The following is a 24,677-nucleotide window of genomic DNA, read 5'->3' on the forward strand; positions in this document are numbered from 1 at the left end:
AATACTGACTTAGTGAATACATCGTGCATACAGGTGGCATAACTTCCATTCATCACTTTCAGGCGGCTATCAGTGGTGGATGAAGAGTATCATACAATAAAGCAAAGAATGAACTGTTCATATAAATAGAACTTTATGGGAAGCAGTATGTAGGATTATGGTTGCCCCAAAGTTACAATCACATAGTGAACTGGAATACATTCAGTAAATATCACCATTCTTTCTGCAATTTGCCCTGTCTATACAAACTCTTCTGCTTAACTTCCTCTGGAAAAAGAAAGCTACTGCTTTGCTGGTTATTTGCAAAACTGCTTACCCTGGGGGGCTTTTTTTTTTTTCTTTTGGTTTGTTTACAAAAATGAAAAAAAAGTCATTTCAGTGTATAAGAGCACTTTGTATCCTTGAAGGAGAGATTTACCCTGCCAATGACTTACACAATCTAGTTTGTTTTTCATCTGTATTGAAGGGCATTCATATCCATATACTCCTGTGTGCAAATGTAGGGAATCCGAAACTATTCTCTGTGATTGTTTGGATTGTTCATCTCTCCAGGGTTTCCTCAACATTCTCAAAGGCAGTTTCTGGCACCAAAGGGAAAGTGGAGAAGTTGAGATGCAATTTCATCTCCCAACTGAACTTGATTAAATGGGGACTGTTCTAATCAAAAGTTTGAATCCTAGGGGAGTGCAATGTTGTTAATGTGTTTGAGAATATTTGAGAAGAACAGGGAGGAAGAGTACTAAAGTTAAGGCAGAGAAGGAATCAGGCAAGAACGTAATTGTAGTACAGTTTATTAAGGCATAAAATTAGGTGAACAAATTGCTTCGCAGACAGTGTCAACCTCATCGCAAGACTGGCAAAGGAAGTGGAAGAAAGCTCTTTGAAAACATTATTTTTATTATTTTAATAATTTGTGTAGGAATCATAGTAGCAGCAATCTATTAGCCAGAAACAATTGCCAGCTGGTGTCATTGTGGAGTAACCGTAGTAAGCTGAATGCAAACATGTTTTTCCTTTTACCTGGAGAGCATTCAATTTTAGAAACTTTCTATTCATTTTCACCTGAACGTGAGGTCTGCCCTTGTAGATAAGGAAGCATGTTTATTGCATGTGATTTAAGAGCTTTGATTAGGTTCACACCAAGTTCCACAACTATAATAGGAAGAGCACACCTGAGGCAGACCGTTAACACAACCAAAGTTACCTATCATTAAAAAAACTAATATTTGGGTATATCCCTGAATTATCTACGTAATTGCTTGATTCTATGAATTGCTTTCCTTGTGTTTACCTCAAGGAAATTATGGCATTCCATTAGTTATTTTACTGAAAGCAGAAACAGATCTTCTGGGATAATGTTCTTTGAAAAAAGTTAAAAGTGCACTTGTTTATGGAAACATGCATTTTGTTAGCAACATAGCTGTTATATTTGTTTGCTATAATATCTTCTGAAATTCTCCTAAATAATTTAACAATGATATAATCATGTTAAGATTGTCATTGTCTTCCCCCTGTTTATCTGGAAAGTCACAGACTAGGTTCCAAAACCACGCAGGATGTAGCAATTTCTCAGCTTTGCCTGTAAAGCCAGAGGGAGAGGGAAAATAATTTAATTGTTCTGTTGCAATTCTGTGTCTCTTCCTGCCTCTTGACTCAAAGGATCTCAAGAGAGGAGAGCGGAAATTATGGGCTCTGTGTTGATGTTCATTGGATTTCTTAAATGGCAATCTGAATGTATTTCAGGGATGTAAGTGGTTTCTAATTGTCTCTGCTTTCACCTAGTTTTCCTTGGTTAAGTTTCCTCATCTTTGAAATGGGATATTATTCAGTTGGCCTTCTGTATCCCAGGTTCTGCATCCACAGATTCAACCAAGGACAGAAAACATTTGAAAAAAATTCTGGAAAGTTCCAAAAAGCAAAACTTGAATTTTCTGTGTGCCAGCAACTATTTACCTAGCATTTACAGTGTATTAGGTTTTATAAGTAATCTAGAGCGATTTAAAGGTATATGGGAAGATGTGCATAGGTTATATGCAACTACTACACCATTTTATATAAAGGACTTGAGCATCCCAGGATTTGGGAGAGGGATCTTAAAACCAGTCCCTTTCCCCCCAGCCATAAAAAGGGAGGACTGTACTTCTCTTATCTCCTTAGAATGTTGTTCTGAGGAGCAAATGAGATAATGGCTAGGAAAGTGCTTTCCACTATACAAATTACCTCCAGTACTCAGGTTATACATTTGGGTAGCTAATGAGGTTGTATTTATCCATTTGATATCAAGTGATTTTATAGAAAACAAGAAACTTCTCAAATAAAATAATACAAAAAGGTATAATAGATTTTTACTTTGCTAAAGCAAAGGCATATTTAAAAAAATAAGTAACACCATTAACTAGATGCATTCAGGAAATAATTGTTGGATTTTATTGGATTTTGTTCTATCACAGTTTCCTGCTTTGGAGAGTAATGTGATGCCATTAATAGGATTTTAAACTTTAAGTGAGAAAAAGAGACATAGAATCAAGTAAGCTTTAAAGAAACTGATTTATCTTACCCAACACCTTTCTTACTAATATAGTCTCATACAGTTTCAGGAAGGACACGGTGGTTGTTTATAGAGTTGAAAAGAGGAAAGGAAGCAGAGGAGGGACGTTTTCTTAGAAGAATCCAACCTGCCTAGAACAATAAAAATAACTTCCTTTGGGCAAGCGTTAGCATCCTTGAAAGAAATCTGGATCTTAACTAATGGCTGTGAAGGGGACAGTCTGACAAATGAAATAAATCAGCACATTGATTGATTGATTGATTACAGAGACAAATACCGCATAGATCCAGAAAGAGGCCAGGTGGGAAGGCTGGATGCTACGAAGACTGGGATGTTGGGTGTGGGAAACTAGGACTGGCCGGGTACCCAGGAGGGACGTGTTGACCTGAGTCAGGGAATCAAACTGCATTGTGTCCACCTTCAATACACTGCCACTCTCAACCTGGGTCAAGCAAGTCCAGGAATTGTGGAGGGGTAGTTACTCCAATATTTTACTCCATTCATTATCTGCAGAAGAGAAACTGTTGTTAAAGATTTGTTTCTCAGAACAATGCAAAATTTAGATGTTTGAAAAATAAAGTTAAAATCTGCACATGATCAAGAGCTTTTTAGCTTGTGAAATACAGGTAAGTAGAGGTCTTATCGTCTGTAATGGGGTGGGGAGAGGGGGTGAATCTCGCACATCTAGGAGCTCAGCGTGTGTTAGTAGGATGAATTTTACGAGGTGACCCCTAAACTCCTCCTATGATCTAAGTGCTGCATGGTTGTGGGCTGGACTTATCTGGTACTGGAAGAAACGAAGTGTGCATTGAATACAGAGCCTGATAGACAGTGGGCGCCTCATGGACAATTGATGAATGGATGCTGGTTGAATAAAGTTGTAGAGTTGAACACACCAAGTCTGTACGTGCGGAAGGACCAGAATAAAACTTGAGCACCAATTACAACGTCTTGTGTCGAGATTAAAAGCAGTGTAGAGCCAACATCCCCTGCCGGCGAGGGACCGGCCAACTCCTGCAAAGTCCTGCCTAGGTGAGTCTGCCCAGCAGTGGGCAGGTGTTATCCTTGCAGACAGACTGGCCAGATTTCTGTCCACTCTCAGATTGAGAAAGCTGCGGATTTGGAGGTCTCGGATCAGCGCCAGCGACGATCTTCTCGGATCCTCTCCTCGCTCCGCCTTTGCCTTTCTCCCGAATCTCTCCTGGCTCTAGGCTGAAGAGATTCCCACCCCCAGTTGCCTGCTCCGAGCCCCGCGGAGCCGCGGACTCCTCCCCTGGAAACTCTTCGGGGGCTGGGGAAGGCTTTGGCGCATGCTCCGTACCTAGGGCAGGTTTTCGCTCCGGGGAGCAGGGCTCCTGTCTCACCGGCTGGCGGGTTGTGGCGGCGCCAGCCAGTGAGTGCGAGTGTGTCTGCGTGCCCGCGCCTGGGCGGACCGACCCGGAGCAGCAGTGCGCCTCGCCCGGGGAGGCGGCTTCGCACCGGCGCCTCGTCCGCAGCCGCTGCGGGGCGGGGCGGGGCGGAGCAGGGCGGGGGGGAGCTCCTCTGGTAACTTGCAGCGGGCGCCGTCCGTCCTCGCGGCTCCGGCGCCTCGAGACCTGAGGGCAAAGGCGCCGGGCGCGCGTGCGGGGCGTAGGGCCCGCGTGCGGCCGGGCCGCGCCTTCGCCCTTGGCCGGAGTCCTAGGAGAGCCTCATGCAGCCCCCGAGCTCGCGGCCGCAGCTGCCCGGCTGCCGGGCTGCCCCGGGGCAGGTCCAGGACCCAAGCCGCGCTCCGCAGCGCCTGAGCGCCGGCGGCGGGGTGCCCCGCGCCGCCTGAAAGCGCGCGCCGCGCCCGGGCGGGAGCAGGGAGCCGGCGGAGCCGGGCGCCCCCGGGAGCGCAGGGCGCCCCACGCCGCAGCCGCCGCGGCACGCGCCGGCGCCCGCCTCCCCGCTAGACTCGCAGGCCCGGCTCTGTCAGCCCCGGAGCGCCGGTGTGCCGCGGGGCCGCCAGCCAGCCGCACGCCTCGGCGTCAGGGGCATGGAGGAGCGGCGGGCTCGGAGCCGCGCCCCGGAGTCCCCGAAACTTCCGAGCGGGAGCCCGACAGCGTCGCTGCCGCCGCCGCTTAGCCTGCCGGCCTGAGAGCGGGACCATGGATGAAAGGTTCAACAAGTGGCTGCTGACGCCGGTGCTCACTCTTCTCTTCGTGGTCATCATGTACCAGTACGTGTCCCCCTCCTGCACCAGCTCCTGCGCCAACTTCGGGGAGCAGCCCCGCGCCGGGGAGGCCGGCCAGCCTGCCGCCCCGGGTCCCGCCCGCCCGGCACAGGCGCCGCTCGAGGACTGGGAGCGACGGCCCCAGCTGCCCCCGCCACCCCGGGGGCCGCCCGAGGGGCCTCGGGGGGCCGCGGCGCCGGAGGACGAGGACGAGGAGCCGGGGGACCCGGAGGAGGAGGAGGAGGCGGAGGAGGAGGAAGAAGAGCCGGACCCCGAGGCCCCCGAGAACGGATCCTTGCCCCGGTTCGTGCCGCGCTTCAACTTCACCCTGAAGGACCTGACCCGCTTCGTGGATTTCAACATCAAGGGGCGCGACGTGATCGTGTTCCTGCACATCCAGAAGACCGGGGGCACCACGTTCGGGCGGCACCTGGTGAAGAACATCCGGCTGGAGCAGCCGTGCAGCTGCAAAGCCGGCCAGAAGAAGTGCACCTGCCACCGGCCCGGCAAGAAGGAGACGTGGCTCTTCTCCCGCTTCTCCACCGGCTGGAGCTGCGGGCTGCACGCCGACTGGACGGAGCTCACCAACTGTGTGCCGGCCATCATGGAGAAGAAGGACTGTCCCCGCAACCACAGCCATACCAGGTACTGTCCCCTGCCGCGTCTCGCTTCCTGCCAACTGCCACCCCCCTCCCAGCTCCCCCCACCTCAGTCCCGACCCCGGCGGCCCCGCGCTCACTGGGCGGCGTGCTGCTGGTTCCCCAGCATCTTCCAGCGGTTCGGCCAGAGGCTCTAGGAGAGGGATAAGGAAGCTTTGGATAGTGCCCTGGCCTTGAACTCGCTCCCCCCCTCACCCCCATCGATTCCCATCCCCCCTCCCCCAAAGGTGATGGGAGCCATCGTCGTGTGTGTGTCCTTCCTTTTGCCTAGCATGGTGTGGCCGGCCTCCCTCCCAGCCGATGCTCGGAGAACCGTGGAATGGCCAGGAGGCCTGGGTTAGACTAGCGAGGTCGAATCCTGTACCTAAGTGCTGTGAGTGGAAACTCAAAGCCGGTAGAAGGCAGGGGGAGCTGGAGGTAGAGAGGCAGGGCAGGAGTTTTCCAGGCATGGGGAAGCCGGAGACGAGTCTAGTGGCTCTTGGGTGGCTGTTCTCCAGCTCAGGAAACAGTCCTCTTGATGCCACTTTGAAGACACACGTTCAAATTCCTGCTCTACCTCGATAACCCTAATTCTGGAGATGGGCTTTGTTGCTGAGCAATGCCAGGGTTTGGACTCATGCTGTTCTCAGCAAGATTTCCACTCTCCCCCAGGCCGATCCATCAACTCATTCTGAAAGTATGTGTTAAATGCCTACTGTGTGCCTGGCAGTGTGGTAAATGTTAGGTGGATTCAAAGATTTAATAAGTAAAATCCCTTCCTTTCCGGATAGACTAGCTTCCTCTCCCACCCCCCATCCACACCCGCTTTTAAATAGTAATGCTGCTGAGAATTAGGAAAGTTTGAAATCTTAATAGCCAATGAAACTGCATACTTTATTAACATCCTCTGAGAGAGGCCTGGGCTTAAGAATTTTGGTTGAATGTTCTTTCTGCCCATTGCAATTTGAAGATTAATCTGACATGCTTGCTCAAGGGACTAAAATATTAAAAGCTTGGAATACTAGTTTATTGAGGTTTGTGTCTCAAAGGTTTCAAACAATTTTGTGCAAGGAAATAGGACTTTAAAAACTCAAGCTCAGTATGTTGATATCAGATAGCTTTTGCACCTGACGTTATGGAAAAGTTTCATTTACTGGAAGCTACCCAGATTCTGGAATTCACCACCACTGAAGCATCTAATTCTACTTCATTTCTCCAAGAATGAGCAAAATTTCATTATGGGATTTTTTACTCTGGCAGTTTTTCAAATACTTTCTCTCCTCCCTGCTCCTTTCCCTGTTTAATGGAAATTGCTTAGAATAAGAAACTGGTTGGACTTGGAATGAAAGCATTAGGCTCCTTTCTTAGTATGTTTTAAGGACCTTTTACTTTTAAAGATTTCTAATTGGGTAGTGTTTTAGATCCCGCCCTTCTATTTTAGCTTAAAACAATTTTTCAATTGATAATTACTTACAAACTTTCTACCAAAAGACATTATTATTTCATGAGAGAGAGTCTCTGCTACATTTCACCCCAAATGGTACTTTTTGTATTTACACCTTTATGTATTAATTCCTGAATGACCCCAAAGAGTTTACTAGTCTGATTCCCAGCTTCCATTTCACTTAAACTAGAGACTGACCATCACATAGAAACATCTAGTGATTCTTCAGTAGGGATTGGCATTATTTTCTATCAATGTATATAAAACTGTTAGTGAATAGATGAAGATTTTAGAGGAATGAGTGATTATGGAATCTAAAAACAATTGGATTTTTGCTTAGTGATGAAGTGCTGCTGCTGCTATAGACCCTGTGCAGATTACAGCAGTGAGGTCTTCTATAGAAAATACTCACTATCTCTCTACTGTGTGATGTAGGAAAATGCCACCTTGGCTATTTGAACATATGGTTTCTATTGCACAGTCAAGTGCTTTTCTTTGTTTAGTGATGGACTCATTTCTCTCAGAATCAGAAGTTATCAGATAATCACCTGCACTGGTTTGCTTTTTAAAAATTTTTTAAAATTTTGTGGTAGTATTTTTTTTGGTACCATTTTTTATAATCCTTCCTCCTCTTCATCCTCACCCTCTCTTTCTTTCCTGGAATTCTCAATTACTTTTCTTCTCTGGATACTTTAGGAAGGAATAGCTGTGGTTTATGCGAAGTGCCCTGCATCAAAAGCGATAGGGAAAAAGTTGAAGAGATGTTCAGCTGCATCTTCTTCACAGAGAAGATTGAATTAGTTGTCTGTCATGAGAATGTCTGTGTACAGCATTCTACAGTCAACGAGATTAGCTTGGATAGTGGAGGGTCCATTTCCACAATGCAAAATGGCAGATAATCTATTGCTACGTAATGGGAGCAAGGTTCTACTTCAAATAGGGCTGACTCTGAGCAAAATCAAGAAGTAGATCATGTTGACTTTGGTGCCCTAGTCTCTTGGCTTTTGGTTCCCCCAATGTCCCCTCCTTCCCCACTTCTCACAGGGATCAGTGTCCTTGTGGGTCATGTTACACGTAAGAGCAAGGATTATCGAGTCAGATGGACGTGGCTCTTGTGCTTACTAGCTGTGTAAGTTAGTAAGTTGCTCTTTCTAAGCCTCAGATTCTTCATCTTTAAATATGGATAATATTGGTACTTTCCTCTTAGAGGTGTTATGAGAATTAAATGAGCAAATGCATGTAAAATACTTGGTATAGTATCTGTGCATAGTATAATATGCTGGTACACAGCACTCAATACTTACTATGCAGGTATATAGTAATACTTAAATATTAGTTGCTAATTGTCATAGCAGTATTTCCCCTAATCGAGGCCTTCGTTCACGAAAGGATGTGAGGTCAATTCCTTAGAGCAGCTCAGTGTAAATGGGTCACCCTAATTCGTAGAGATGCCATTTTATGATTATTTGTATGGAGACAGAATTCTAAGTTCAAAACATTAAGCAATAAATTGAAAATTATGGATGGCCATTTGGGCATCAGTCATTGCAGAGGACAGGATGGGAGACAGGGGTGGGAGGACACAATATAATTGAGTATACACTCTGTTGGTGACAAGAAAAACTGGTTGGAATGGTGAGAGAGGAGTTGGGAACATCTAGGACCAAAGGCAGAAGCAGGGAGCCAACTCTGGAAGGAGATTTGTGGTAGAGTGGAAGGAACTGTCATATGGGTTATAAGGGGCCAGGAAGGGGCAAGGCTCTGGGACTGGCAGTTTGGATCCAGTACAGAGGGCATTTCTGACCACAGAAACTGGTTAGAATAAGATAGGAAGCCAAGAGGAAGACGGCTTATCTGAATGACCTCTTTTATCATATTAGTGATGATTTCTTCCCATTCTTTTTCTTTCTTTTCTCTATTATTCATTTGGTAGGATATGCTTTCTCATTATCTTTATACTTCCTTCATTATTGCAGTATGTTTCCCCTTTTTGTCTGCATACCCGGGTCTTTGGAAGACTCTTCTTTACCATTGTTGAGTGTGGATAAAATCATAGCATTTTATGGCTAAAAAAGACTGAAGAGATAATCTAGTTCCATAATTTATATGGCAAATGGGTTATCTAATACTAAGGAGGTGAAATATGTCTAAAGTTTCCCCAGGGAACTCGTGTCTTCATTTTGATAATTTATATTCAATGTTTTGCCTACTGTTTCTTCTGTTCACTATGACAACTATAGTGGAGAGTGTTCAAGCACCTATAGTGGAGAGTGTTTTAAGCACCGACTGTGTGCACCTACTGTGTGATAGGTCTAGGAATACAGTTTTGAACAAATAGTGTCAGCCCTATGAGCTTGGGCCATTAGGCAAGATGGACCTTGATCTTCCTCAATAAGTGATTATCTCTCTCATTCTTAGAATGATGGAAAGAGATTCCATCCATACCTTTTGTAGGGTAGGATGGCAATTGTTTTCTTTTATGACCGCATTCTATTGGTCCTGTTAGAGTGCCTGGAACCTTATGAACATTGTATTAGATAGGACCCTCTGTGTTGCAGATGATACAAACCTGACTCGAGCTCAATTCAGGCAGAGGGGAATTATTGACTTAATAACCAGAACACAGGAAAGATAGGGATAGAGTTGGTTTTAAGAATGGTTGGAACTGGAGATTTGGGAACTTTCTCTCCACACCCCTTTTCATGTTGAACTCATTATATCAAATTGGCTTATTCCATGAAATGAGTAAATGGCTATGAAATCTAATAGCTCTACCAGCTAAGAGGAAAGCAGGCCTTCTCTGAGTTCCAGTTTAAAACCTTGGGGAATGACTCAGATTAGTCCAGCTTGGAACTTGTGACTATTCTTTCAGCCAATCAATGTGACCAGAGAAATGAGGGTCTCTGACCCACTTTGTATCACAGAACCATCCCATCAGTAGTGTGTATGTGTGTGTGTGTGTGTGTGTGTGTGTGTGTGTATCACAAGAAGGAGAGCTAGCATACAGCTTCTGGAAGACCACTGGGTTCTGGATAGTCCTTGTAATTGTGTCAATTATAGTTGTAAATAAGCCTTCAGATCTCTTTTAAAAACCTTTTAAGAAAAATTTTGAGTCAAGCTACTACTCCAGTTTATTCGCAGCATCTGGAAATCATGTCATATGAGGAGTAATTGAAGGAGCTGGTAATATTTAATATGGAGATGGGAAAAATAGGAGAGACATAAAAATTGCTCTCAAATACTCAAAGAAGGAAGATGTGGAAGGTGCAGGAGATTTGTTCTGTATTTCTCCAAAGGATAGAATTAGGATAAGTAGGATAGAAGTGATGGGATAAGGATTTCAACTCAGAGTAAGAAAGAATTTCTTAAAATTTATAACTGTCTACAACGAGAATGAACTCTTTTGTGAAGTGGCGTGCTCCCCAGCGGTAAACATTTTAGATGTAGCTAATTAACCACAGATGTTGTAGAAGGAATTTCTTCCTGGGGGAGGGCTTAGCCTGTGCGGCCTTTTATTTTAAGGTTCTGTGTTCTAATCTAAGCTGAGTTCACAGTATCTTTCTTCTCCTCTTTCTTGCCCTGTACAGAGAAAACAAAACAACCTCCACCACACACACACAAAAGGATTATAAATGAACTAGTTAATTCTCAAAGATTTGTAAGCATTTCTACCAAGGAAACTTTTAGTATAGCACAGTCTGATGGTATAGACTATTTTACACATTCAAGGCCAACAGCAATAAATAGGTCCTGTATACTAGAATGTCTGCTTCTTCATAATAAGTATAAAAAGGTAAGGTGAGAAAATACAACAAAACTTGCCGCAAAAAAGCCATAACCACTTTGGAACACCATCTGGTTATTGCTTTTCCTTTAGACAGCAGGCTAAAATATATAAGGAGGCTGCAGAGCTCTGTTTCAAGGCTATCTAGAATATTATGGCCCATACTGCTTTCTAAGGGATAATCTTTTTGATGTCTCTTCTAATTAGAAATGTGGAGCTGCAAAGAAGGTTAATTTTCACCATCAGGTTTGTGTGCAGTATAAAACCAAGGAGATAAGAGATTATTCTGTCTATATGCCATATCCACTTATATGTTCATTACAGGGTCTCTTAAAGTATTGCTTCTGGTTCAAACCACTGATATTTGCTATAAATCAGAAGGAGGTTGAACTAAACCCATTCAGGTTTTTTTTTTTTTTGAGTTGTGAAGATAAAACTGGAAGTGGTAAATGGTAAGAGATGATTTATTTTTCTGCATTTTTCTTGCTGGTTACCTTGGGATTTTTGAAAGAGTTGACTTCAGAGAAATATAAATGTTCATGTAATAATTGGAAGGCAGGTCAATTTAGCCACTAGCGATATGGATTTGCTTAATCTTAGACTCTTATTATTCCCCAAAGGTAATTATTATCGTCTCATCTTGACTAAGGACAATCAGAAGCTTATGCCATTTGAAAGTTATTTATGCTTGATAATGAATTAAACAGGTTTAATTGAGACTGGCAATTCCTAATGTGATTTTAAGAGTCATGAAATAAATTATTAGGCCAAGAAATAGGTTTAGTATGAAAACAAGTAAATGCGGAACCCAAATTAATATTTTGTAGTAATCAATTATCTTGTTTTTGAGTTTGTTAAATTATAGATATCATAGATAAGTCTCTGTTGATTTTAATTGGCTAATATAACTTTGTTTTAATTATAGCTAAGCATTTGACTGTGTGTTGGGAATTATTCTAAATACTTGTTGAACCTAGACAAGTGTTATTTGTTTATATCTTCCTCTAGCAAATACAGTTATTCAGTAAACATATGTAAAGTTCCCAGTACAGAGACTGACCTATAGATGTTCAGTCAATGTCGGCTAAAAATATGCTCTATGTTCTAGATTACCTTTAAAAAATATCGGCATAACTTGACAAGACTTTGGTTCTTTGAAAGATGGGATTATCAAACATTTGGTGTCATCCCTCTCTTCTTTTGTCATGCAATTTCGAATTGTTAATAATTGCCTTTCATAATTAACAAGATGTCAACTCCCCTTGTTCGCTAGAAGAGTCAAAGTATGTATCAAGCCCAAGGCTTATTAGAACATTCTAGGAGCTTTCTCCTCTTAGTATGCCACAGATCAGACATTCATTTGGGTACAAACAGATGTTCTTGCCTCTTGGGAAGGTTAATCTCATCATTCATTCTCACTTCACGGAAAAATCAGCCTAAACCAAGAGCGTGAGAACTCTGATGTAGGATGGGAGGATGAGAAAAGTACCAATAACGTAGACTCTGGATTATTACTGGTCAAAGCCCGATGGTCGAGGCGGTTGTGGTTAAGGATTGTGATATTGGAGAGCAGTGGAAGGAGACCCTGAGTAAGGAAAAAAGTCCTCAACAGAAATTGGAGAAAATCAATGACAAATATATCAGCCCCTGAATATTCCTGAAAATCGTGCTGATGCCCAGTTTGTGAATGTGATTAGGGTCATGTTTACAGCATGGGCTGTGAAGTCAAGGTAGCTCGATTTTAATCCAGTTCAACCACTTGCTGTCACATAACCCTGAATAAGGCAGTTACCTGCACTGTACTTCAGTTTCCTTCTCTGGAAAATGGGAGGAATAATAGTACTATCTCATGGTGAGCGCTGAGAATGCATGTGACACTCTTCAAACAGAGCCTGACACAGACAAAGTCACTATTTTAATTCTCTCATGGGAGTCGTCTTACACATCTGCGTTGTTTTGTGTGAAACTAAAATGATATGTAAACCTGTACTGCCCTCTTTGAATCTGGAACTTTTCATCCTGAACAATGCAAAAATGAACGTGCAAGGTGTGATGCAAAAGAAAAGCCATAAATGATAAAAGTAAATGTTAATTCTCGGGATACCATGGGCACTCAATGGGCACTTAATGCTGTGAATAGAAACTTGCGTTCTTTCTTTTCTTCAGCATGTCATTTTATTTTTTATGGGATATTAATGAAACAGCAACAAAAATGTTTAAACACATACAATTAAATTCATAAATGAAGCAATCCTGCAGTGAAATTGGATTAGTCGCCTGTGGGCACATAAATATTTGTAGTTCATTGCTATTATTAATATAGTACCGTGCTTTATTGGTAAGTACTGGGTCATTTATTGTCAGACGCTTGCATTTAACACCGTATGTTCACTGCTGCCCCTGCATTCTAGTTTTTTTTATAAACATAAGAGGGTAGAAAAGCTAAGCACCCTGATGTCCTCCATATTTATTTATTATATTTTACAGAGTATTTCTTTCAAAGAATTCAAGGTTATGGATGTATGACTGTAAACCTGGACGATAGCTTCTGTATTTTGTGGACTCTAATTAGGAACTTGTAGAATTGTATAGATTTACTTAAAAAAATGAAAACATAGACCCAGAAGGAAAAGTAAACATGACTTTAAATATAGGTACGTGGTAATGTGGCCTGTGTGTGGAAATCTGCAGGTAGGATCCATATAACACAGTAAAGAACAAGGTGACATGTCAAGGAAGAGAGAACAGACAGTGATAATGCAGAGAGTAAATTAGAAGGATGTTACGGAGGAGGGAGAGGAGAAGGACAAAAGTAGTCAAGGTGAAGAATGAAATCCGTAAAGAACTGAATCAGAAAGACGGTGATATTGAGAGTTGAGGTCAGAAATGCATCTTGTGTGCAATGGTTTGTCTCATTAGTACATTTATGGGACGTAATCACGTATCTAAGAGGCTATCTGATTCGCAGTGCTGGTGTATGTGAATGTGGCTGATGTTCTTTTATTTACTTATACATTATTCTTCTGTATCAGGTTGCTGTTTCAAACGTTAGTAGCTGTATTGTAGGTCCTGGCAGCAAACAGAGGTACCCTCTGGTGTTGCCAATGGACTAGTTACAGAAGTGTGGACCGAGTAAGGGCACCGACATTGGACATGAGGTTCCTTACAACTAGTAACAAGGGAAGCAGTTAACCACCCTGGGCATGAAGTGGGGGAGTCAGGCAGGCAGTGTCAGTATCCCATGTCTGCAGGCGCCTGACAGGAGCTACAGTCTTGGAGGTAGGAAGGGCTTCCCCAGAGGAGCTGTTTGTAGAAAGCAGCCACTGCCAGCAGTAAGGAGCTGAGGGGGGTGGGGGGAAGGAAATATCTTGACTCCTTTCTCCTCCCACCTGTCTGTCTCCTCCCACTGTCTTCCAGTGGCTGGATTTACCTGGAAGCTAAAGGACAAGCGAGCTCCTCCTTCCACATGCCTCACCAAGGCAGAGAAAGGTGGAGAATGGATTTGGGGTTACAGGGGTAGAAGGGGGGAAAATGGAGAAGAACTTGCACAGTGGCTTAAAATAGTTTGAAGTTTCTTCTAATTCATTTTATGAGTGCCCAATTCAATTCTACATATGAGACTAAGAACAAATACCCTTTCTTTTAGTACCTGTACCACATATTTTCTGTATGGACCATTAGTCTCCACCCAAAGAATGGTGGATGCAGCAAAGGACACTCAGCAATGAAGCCGTCACCATAACAAGGGACTTTTCACTGAGTAATAAAAATGATGCTAGATTTGGGTGTTTTGTCCCCGTAGTGCTCCAGAATTGACTGGTGATTGTGACACATTTGGACAGTTGGATCTGTATTATGATACAGAGTGGATAATATACATTTTATCTATATTATATCTGTGTGAGGTACTTTATAAATTTGAAGTTATATAACAATATTAGTTAAGACATGACAAAATAATTTGCAAAACTGGCTCTAGTTTGCAAAAGCATATTCACGAGATGAGATGCTTTCTGTTGCTTAGATTTTCTTCCAAGAACATTAAGCACATTAAAAATAATATTAATGTGGCTTTAAGTCACTGAAGGTAACAGGTGAGGGAAGAAAAAAATTATATCATACTTGAAACTATTCTAATGTTTTTAGTTTTAATTTTAAAGGACTTTTGAAACACTATTTCCATCTTTATTTGGGGGGAGATAGGATGTGCTTGAAAGTATATATTCATGCAACTCTGTATAAAATATTATGAACCTGGAATCTCCTAATATTAGATACTGAAAAATAGTTAAGTGAAGTTGGTATCTGAGAAAACTCCGATAGAAAAGATAAGAAAAGAACCATCGATTCACTGCTTTAATTTCTAGAGTCAAAACGCCATGAGCAAGACGCTATTCAACATATGAATGACAAAACCAATTTTCAGTGCAATGTCTGTACCTAGAACATCCATTGGGATTGGTGCACATGTGTTAAATTCGTTTCTCCCATCTGTAGGAGGGGATTTTGAGTTGCTGGGAACACCGTCATCCATGAAGAACACACCAACCTCCATCCTCTTTCACAGCCCTTCTTATGCACAATACTTTTTTGTTGTTCTCTGGGACAGCATTTTGTGACAAGGTTAAAGTCAGCAATAGTGTGTAAACAGGAAGATCATCTTCAGGCCCTTACCTCCGTATGAAGGTTACTTGCTGTGAGAAAATGGCCTTAGGGAATTGTTTTCTGCTGGCTATGAAAGTTATTAACAATAAGGAACCTGCACTCTGTTCAACTGGATTTAAGTCCAGTTAACTTAAAGGTTCTGGGAGAGGTTTCAGAGAACGTTTTCTTTCCCATGTGGCTTCAGCGAATTTGTCATTGTGCCTTTCATATAAGCCATGAAAGAGGTGGATTAATGGATTGTTCTATTTCTAATATTTCTATTTATAAGCATTTCTATCAATACTTCTCTTGATAAATAACTGTTAAAAGTATTGTGTATAAAAACGTTGGGCAACACAAAGGAACTTAGCTACATTGGAAGTGTCACATTTATTACCTGATGCATTTTTAGTCTAAAAATATTTGTCAACTATCCTGGTCCATTCTTTGTCTTTTAAATTCAGACTTAAGCCTACAATACACCACGGTAGATAAATTCCTTTGCTTTGAAAGTTTTATTCTCCTAGTTCCTTATGGGTGCTGTAAAGAATAATTAATGTAATGAAAAAATCAATATCGTGTATAAATTATTTAGGCTTTACTGTCATTGTAATTTTCTCTTCAACACTTATTGATCAGCAACAATTCATTTGTTAATTTCTTCCTAATAAGATATTCATTGTATTAGGCCTGTAGTAGTGCTGTCCCTGCACTTTCACAAATAAGTCATGAATTGCTAATGATACATGGGACAAGTTAACCTGCTCGTGAGTGCTGTGAGATGGAAAACAGGCAAGGGCAGTCATTTGAGATGCTGTCCTGTAGAAACCCTGTGTAGCCAGACACCTGCTGATACCTAAACGAGCAGACTCTTGCAGAATATTAATTTGTACTTCAAAACTTAATGTGAACCTATTTTTCCAGGTAAAAAATGGTCTTAGCATTGGCTGATACTGTCTCAACAGCATTTTCTAGATCCGGTAAAGCATAGAGGCAAAGAACCTAAGTTCTGAAACCCAACTTTGGGTTTAAGTCCTGACTCTACCATGTATTACTATGTGACCTCGCACACATTGCGTGCATTCTCCAAGGTCTCAGTTCTCGATCTGTAAAATGGTGATAAAACATTCCTACCTGGTGTTAGTGTGGGTTTGCAACCTTGGGGACTTCCCTGGTGAAATCTGAAGGTGGCTCCGTACACACTGGGCAGGGAGGGACGGAAGAAAGACGCAGATCAGTCCAAGTGGGTAGGTGGCAGGTGTAATAAACAAGGGAACTTACACGTGAAGGTAGACCTCTGCACCCACCTGCTAGAATCTTAGGAGTTTATGTAGAGGTTTTAACGAGGTTCAGGCATGTAGGCTGTCCAGATGGTCTCAACAGCACTCTGTTCTCTCAAGGCTACGTTCTTGAAACAGCTTCTAGTGTGGGAATGGTAGATGGAGCATTCATTCCAAGGACAGGGGAGTGGGGCAGGAGCCTTCGATTGCCCGAGTCCGCTTTTGGGTCAGCCAGCTGTTGCATCCTTTAGATGACCTCCTCCAAGGATTAGCGATGAAGATCATATGAGTTAATGCACACAAACAATTACGTGTGCATATGTTTCTTTTTTAATTCAATTTTAACTCCCTCCTCGATTCTCTTGTTTGGGGGAATATAATAGTGCTCTGAATGCGTTGGTTATTAAACGCCATTTTGACTGTTGTCCATTGGATTACTTTAGGGGAGTGGAAAACATCTGAGACCTTTTGGAAACCCTAAGAGATTCAAGTCCAAGAAATCAAACTGCCAAAATTCATGGCAAAGAGAACATTTGCATCAGTGAATTTGGACCAGGGAGGCAGATTGGTATCCTGTAAAGAGCTCTAAAGTTTTGATCAAGCAACCAGGGTTTGAATCTAGGCTTCCTCATTGATTTGTTTACTTGTTTATTGTGTGGCTTTCCTGCCAAAATTTAAGTTTCCCGAAGATGGTGACTGTTTTGTTTCCTTCTGCATCCTCAGCTCCTAGAATAGTACCTGGTACATAATGGCTGTCAAATAAATGAATAAATGAAAACAAGCATAAATAAATTTACAAATTTATTGGACAATTTGGATAAGAATATATGTCCTATCTCTTTTTTTAGAGTTGTTGTGAATTAAGGAAATGACTATGAAGGCACTTCGTAAAGTATAAAGTACTATACAAATTTAAATTTACATTGACAGTGAGAATTCTTTGGACATAGAATGGGAAAGGAAGGGAAGTTGGATTTTGAAAGTGCGATGCATAGATAATTCACCTTTTATAGAGATCTTCAAAAATCGGGAATGACAAAGATGCAGTTGAAAAATATGCAGCATACACATTCAGCTCAACAACTTGTTAAAGTAATGAGCAGTTTCTTTTAGAACAGGACATAATATATCTCAAAAGACTTGTCAAAATGTATAAGTCTTTTCCTTAGACCATCAGGAGACCTTTTTCTCCAGGGATTTGGCACAGATCAAGGTACGAAAGTTTTCTTTCTTTTCCATTGCTTTACCCTTTTGGGAAAGTTATCCAGGAGTTAATATTTTAAATTTTGTATTCATACTTTTTCCTTATTTTCATATGATGGCTATAAATTATAGCTATCAGTTAATAATATGTCATGACAGTGAGCTCAGAATGTAACTCTTCTTCATTTGAGCTGATTTAGGATGTGATAATCCACTGAGCTCTTCACTACATAACTTGATTTTGCAGCTAATTATGAAAAAAGAATAGAGAATAAAATCTTCCTGAGTCTAGAGTTTGCATTATAATACATATCTGTTAGGAGAATACTTTTCCTTGGTAATGAGTTAGTTTTTATACATGAGGCAATGCCTGGCCACTTCCAGGAGGATATATACATTAGCATGGGCAGAGACCTAGAAGCACACGTAGCTCCTGGGCTGGGGTGGAGTCTTGGAATAAGACTTTCCATTCAGTAAACCTGTGGACAACCGCGAGAGGTGTGATGCCTGTGGTTGGAGTCCTCAGAGGAACTGAGGACGGCATTTTCATTTATTGAGCTCTTCTTAATCTTAACAGCAACCCTAGGAGACATAGAGAAGTATCTCCATTTTAAAGATGAAGAATCTGAATATATTTATTAGGATGCCATCAGCTGCATTTAGCAAAAACTCAAATTCAAATTGCCTTAATAAGACATTTAAAATCTCATAACAAACCCAGAGGGAATTGGTTGATTCTGTCTTAGTAACATTTTCCAGATCCAGGTAGGCAAAAACATAAATCCTGAAGCCCAACTATAGGTTAAATCCCAACTCTACCATGTATTACTACGAGACTTTGCACAAATTGCTAAATTCTTCAGGTTTTTCATTGTGTAAAACAGTAATAAAAACATTCCTGCCAAGTATTAGTGATGAGGATCGTATGAGTTAATGCACACAGACATTTAGGAGAATAGCTGAAGCATAGTAAGCACCTATTAAATGTTAGCTATTGTTATTTTACTGAGAACCCAGGTGGTTTTACATCTTTACTCTGCCACCCTGAGCTTGCTGACTTGGGCCATAGGATGCCTCCCTCATGGTTGCGAGAAGGCTACAGCTACACAGGCAGAATTTCCTTGCCAAATGAACAATGACTAGAGTGGAAAGGGTCACATTCCCATCTGGAAACCAATCACTGGCAATAGGAATGGACCCTCCAGGATTTGTCCCTGAATATGGGGATAGGATTGCCCTCCCGAGTCACATGTGGACAGCAGAACAAAATGGGGCTCTCCCAGCAAGGGAAAGGAGGGATGGATGTTGGAGAGGCTACCTGTAGCGTCTCCATCCTGTCCTAGAAAGTCACATGGGATTAAATATTAAAGCTAGACTTCCAACCCAGGTCTCACTTTCAAGTTCTAGCCTGTCGCGTATTCTAACCTATGTCTGCTAAAAGTGTTGCATTTCTATGATTGGTTCAAGAACTAAGATTATTTATTGATTTTTTTTTCATTCTTTTGTTGGTTCAGTCAACTTCAACATACATTTATTGAGTATCTACTATGTATCAATCACACTACAGTTTTAGGGAAATCAGAGGGAGAAGAAATAGTAATTATTGCTGACACATTTTGATTGCTTCCTCTGCTCTAGGCAAAGTGCTTTAGGGATGTAAGTACCTGCATTAAGTAGGTACTACTGTCATCTCCATTGTCCAGATGAGAAGATGAAGTTCAGGGATATTAAGTGACTTGTCCCTGGTTGCAGAAGTAATCACTGGTGGAGCAGTCAGGTGTTTTAACCCAGGCGTGTCTGATTTTAGGACCATCTCTCTTATCCCTAGGTTGTGCTGATACTGTGTGTATTTGACAGCTGTCTGGGTAGGTAGTAAGAGTATCAGCAGGAGGAAGGCAGGACCAAGGTAGACCTAGGTGGGTTACTATTATAATAGCCTCGTTTTCTAGTTTTTGTATTTCGTGCTTTGACATCTGGGGCCTTGCTGATGCTTGAGGGATTGCTCCTCCCAGGGTTAGCTAATTTTTTGCGATAGTAAATGAGCATGGCTGTGAGCATGCCTTCATATGCAAACCAACCAATCCAGAGCCCATGTGTCCAACTGTTTCCTTTTTCAAGCTCTTATACTCTAGACCACTATCCCCCTTGCCCTAATCACCTCAGGCCAGGTATCAGACAACTTGGGACAACCCCTATTCCCCAAAACCCACTGAAATTATTCAAACTAGCCAGTCCTGAACCCATTTACCCTGCTACACTTGTTCTTTCCTTCGGAATCCCCAATAAAGGCTCTTGCCCACATTTCCCCCTTGCTTCCTCTGCCTCCTGAACGACCCTGCTGCTTCCCTGCGTGGCCCTGTGTGGCATGCTGTGCCTCCTATTTCTAGGTATCTGTGAGTATAAACAGCTTCTTCATGACAGTCATTTCTGTGTCTGCTTGTCCTTCCATACCTGATTAAACAAATCCCAGGTATCCTTAAAACAGTCACCAAGAATGGAACTCAAACATAGGACAATGAATCTAGTTAATCAGAAGCACAAAAGTGATAAAAAGTGGATTCTGAGTCAGTGTAGAAACCAGTTGTCGGAGTACAGGTGCAAGGTCAAGTTGAGACGAGGTCCAGGATTAAACTAATCAGTGCCCGCACATCCATGGTCAGGATCATGGATTGGTTATAGAGATGGGAGCAAGTCTTCAAGCCCAATGGTTCTAAGCTATAGGAGGACATGGATGTAGGCAGAGGCAGGGAGAGAAGGGAAGGGTTGCAGAGCTGCAACACCAAGGAAAACCTGAGACAGCCAATCCCTTATAATTTAAACAATGCTGTAAAAACATTGCCTGGTTGACAAGAGAGATATAACATATCTAATTTTAGTTTGAGGTCATTTTCTTTCTATAGCTAGCTAGCTTGATTGATTGGTTGATTCATGGTTATACATAGCCTAATACCAGGCACTGTAGAGGATGCAGATTGAGGAGAAGACTTGGTCCTGGCTCTCAAGGAGTGAAATCATAGTGTATGTAAGTCATAGATAAAATGAACTGGAAATATTTACATCACAGCATTTAAGTCAATTCATGGTATTATAATTAGAACTAGACATAGAAATTCTGAAGAAGGTGTGCTAAAAGAAAAGAGTGTGACTGTTTGCAGGAGTGAAGAAGGCACAGAATAAAGAGTTTGAATTGGCTGAAGAGCTGAGTGATACTGGAATGGTTGAAGGGCAGTTTATGGAGAGCCCTGAATATATGCCAGACTGAGGAAATGATTTAGTATCAAAGTTAGAATAACTTTAAATTCATAAACAGTGATGGTTTTACAAATATGTCTGTAAACTCTGATACTCTTCTCTTCGAGAGGTGAAGCCTAATTCCTGTCTTCACCCCCCAGTATTGACTTCAGTAACTTGATCCTAAGGAATCAAATACAACTGAAAGGGTGAGATGCCACTTCTGAGGTTTGGCCGTAGAAGGATTGTGGCTTCTGTTTAGGTGTTCCTCTTCCTCTCTTTCGGATCCCTTGTCCTGGGTGAAGCTGTGTTCTGTGCAGCCTTATGGGGAGGCCCACATGGCAAAGAACTAAAACCTCCTGTGAGTGAGCTTGGCAGGGGGTCATTCAGCCCCCCTCTAGTCTTCAGAGACGGCAGCCTTGGCCAGCTGCTTGACTGCAACTTTGCGAGGGACCCTGAGCCCTGTTTGAATGCTCACAGGAATGATAAAGCAAAGAGGGGTGATGGTAGGAGACATGTTTTTAAGAAGATGAGAGATTATCTGATCACAGGACACAGGATCTCATCTATCTTCTTCCCTTTTTAACAGAAATGAAGGCAGAGCATCTGAGTACCAGATACAGGAAGGTTGGTGAATTGATATTTGAAGAATGAGGTCGTTCTAATCTGATTGCATCTCTTTTCTCTATGAGACATGAAGCAAGGTCATTAGCTGAGAGTGGGGAGGAGAGGAAGGAATGTTGGAAATTTGAGGAGAACAGAGAACGTATGAATAATTATCTCGGAAGTTGGGAAAACAAATTTCCTAGGGTAGTAAGCTGTCTGACAGCTTTGAGACCTGTGATTATAAATTTGAAACCAGTCCATTTGGCATGGTTCTGTGATTTTCTTTAGCAGCATTAAGCTGCTCTGGTGGAGACATGGAGTAAGTACACAGTTGGGTTTAACCAGGATTGGGGTTTTACCAAGGGAGGAGCAGGAGGGTTATGGCTGTTTGCCTGGAGGCATTTATAGTGCCAGATCGTGTAATTTAGGCTGGTTAGGAGAGAAGTGAGGCTGTAAGGGTGGGTGATGGATAGGAAGAAAAGTGGTAAGGTCCACAGTGTTTGGTAGGATTGATAGTAGACTGTTGTCTGAGGAGTTGTAATAGGAGAGCTGGAGTGCTGGTGTGAGTGTGCTGGATGAGAGGAGATGGTCAGAGAACAGGGTGTTTGAAGTTGAGATGCTGGAGGGAGGGCTATAACTTGTATGATCCAGGTGAATGGGGACCTGGAGTGGGGCAGGAAGTGATCGTGGGAGCTAAGAAGGTTGAAGAATGGCGGGGTCAAGATGTTGAATGGATTATTCATGTGAATGTTGAAGTCAAGAATGATGATAAAAGTCGAGTAGGAGAGGAAAGTAGGGAGCCTGGCGAGGGAGGTCAGGAGGTCCATGGTGATAGCACTATGGGAAAAAAGGTGATGAAGAATGACACGTGGGCATGTAATCCTCAAGTCAGACTGCTAAGCTGTTGAGTTTCTCAGGACTGTGATGAATCAAGAAGGAAAGGGACAAAGGAGAGAGGAGAGAGCAGAGAATAGAAATAAGATAGAAAAGAAGTAGAGATAGGAAGTTAAAAAAGAGGTGGAAGAACCTGGATATTGCTCTGCAGAGAAGGGCAAAACTCCTCCTCCTTCAGTATCCCACTAGGGTCATAGGAACTCCAGGACCGTAAGTTCAGAGAGCAGCATTTCAGGAAAGCTTAAGTCTATGACTTCCACTACCTTTATATATGTCAATTAATCACAGTTATCAAAAAACAGTTTTGTCTGGCATTCTTTCTTTATGAGTGGAAATGTGAATGCTATTTGTAAAGTTTTCTGTCTAAAAACACTTTTTATTTTAAGCCTTGGTGCCAAAGGGCCTGAAAATCTGTTATGTCCCTTGTGAGGCACGGTTCTGTCCCTATATTGCCGGATACATGAGATTTTCCATTGGGCAGATAACTTCAGAGGATATAAAATCTGACCATGGATGTGAGCTGGGCCCTAGAATCCAGAAACAAACTGTGACTCAGCAGATCATATGTCAGTATCTGAGTAGATAGTTTTTAGATAGTTTTCTGAGAAATAAAGTTTTCTTGAGGGGACAACTCACATTCATAAAGGAGGGTCAGACTATTTCAGACCACTTGTGGTTTTGATGAGATGCACTGAGAGAAGGATGCATTAAGGGATGATTATTATGGTTTCCAAAAGATCATGCATTGCTTATACGTGGAAGGGGCCTTATTCATAGATAGATTGGCCTGTGTTTTGTCTAAAGCTTGATTCTTTCCCCATTTGGAGAACTACCGACATTTGTTCAGAATCTGATGTCCTCCTGTTCTGTTTTGGAGAAGGGATGGAGGTGGTACAATAGTTACACTGGTGTTAATGACTTTGAGGCATCAGAAGGGTTTAGAGGGACCAAGGACGGACCTAGGAATAAGATCCAAAAATGGCCCAAGAAAGCTTAAATAGGAAGGTAGAAATGGCGGAGGGGTACAGCACTCAGTGTTTATTAAGCCCTTCCCCTTGATGTTCAGTAATATGACAGGTTTGGGCATGCAGAAATGGCTAAGGCCCTGCTGATAAAAAAAAAGCTCTCTTTCTTTCTTTCCTGATGGAAGACAACAGTATGAACAACTAGGATACAATGTGAGTAGGTGGGAAGTGCTAGGCCCTGTGCTGGGCACTGGAGATAAAGGGTGACTGAGACATTGTCCCTGTTCTCAAGGACCTTACCGTGGACAGACTAAAAGGTGGGCAATTGTAGTATAACAAGGGATGGGCTGTAAGGTAGGTGCAGTGCAAGCAAAGTAAAGGGATAAGGCATAGCCTGCACGGGCAGGAAAGGCTTCCCCGGGGGGAATGGAGTAACTATAAAGAGTCATCAGAACTCAGAATAAAGAATGGATGATTTTGCCTAAAGGGGACGGTAAAGACTTCACAAGTTATGATTCGGGAACTGCACACGGCTTACTTAACCTTGTCAAGGAACTTCTCCAAAATCATTTTCTCACCATTCTTCACCCATTTGTGTCCAGATGTGTCTTGATGACATGCTGTTTGTTGCACTTCGACCAGTTACATAAGTGATTTATTACCCAAAATGTTGGAAGTACCAAAGTTTATGAAAAATGATTATATTTTTCTTGTAAATTACAGAGGACCCAAGGTGACCCGTGGGATTACTCTCGTGTTCTGTAATACTTTCTTGAGCAGGATATAAAGGGGTAGATTTATAGTGCGTCCTGAAGGAAAAAGGTTGATTACTCTGTTTTTAGCATATATAATTAGGAACAGATGAACAATACTATTCAATTAGCATATAGCTTAATTACTTTTGAATGTGAATATTAAGGTGCATAACCTTCCTAGGCTAACTGCCTACCTCCAAAGACAATTTAAGGTGGATTACAGATTAAAATAGGACAATTAAAAATATGAGTAAAACCAAAACAATTTAAAAGGAGCAGAAAAATGTGTGGGCCAGGTATGTAAGTTTAGTTCACTTGTGCAGTTAAACATGAACTTAAGCTTTTAATATCTTGCCTGCTAAGACAAAAAACAAGATACTTACAGAGCTTTTGTCATTGGGTTAAGTTTGTCTCAGGGATAAAAACCTTTCTTTCTGACTTCTGGAAGGAACTTATTTATTTTTTTTTAAAAAAATATTTATTTATTTATTTTT

The 24,677-nt window shown here is 42.1% G+C and overlaps 1 protein-coding gene across 1 annotated transcript in view; it reads left to right on the forward strand.

The window, feature by feature from the left end:
* Positions 1-4,674: 4,674 nt before the first annotated feature.
* HS6ST3 (heparan sulfate 6-O-sulfotransferase 3) overlaps positions 4,675-24,677 on the forward strand; it is a 648,331-nt gene continuing 628,328 nt past the window's right edge. Inside the window, exon 1 of the mRNA XM_059902804.1 lies at positions 4,675-5,384. Within this exon, the coding sequence (XP_059758787.1) occupies positions 4,675-5,384 (710 nt within the window). The remainder of the gene's footprint in view (positions 5,385-24,677) is intronic.

The sequence above is a fragment of the Balaenoptera ricei genome, chromosome 18 (genome assembly GCF_028023285.1).
Source record: "Balaenoptera ricei isolate mBalRic1 chromosome 18, mBalRic1.hap2, whole genome shotgun sequence".
Classification (NCBI taxonomy): Eukaryota; Metazoa; Chordata; class Mammalia; order Artiodactyla; family Balaenopteridae; genus Balaenoptera; species Balaenoptera ricei.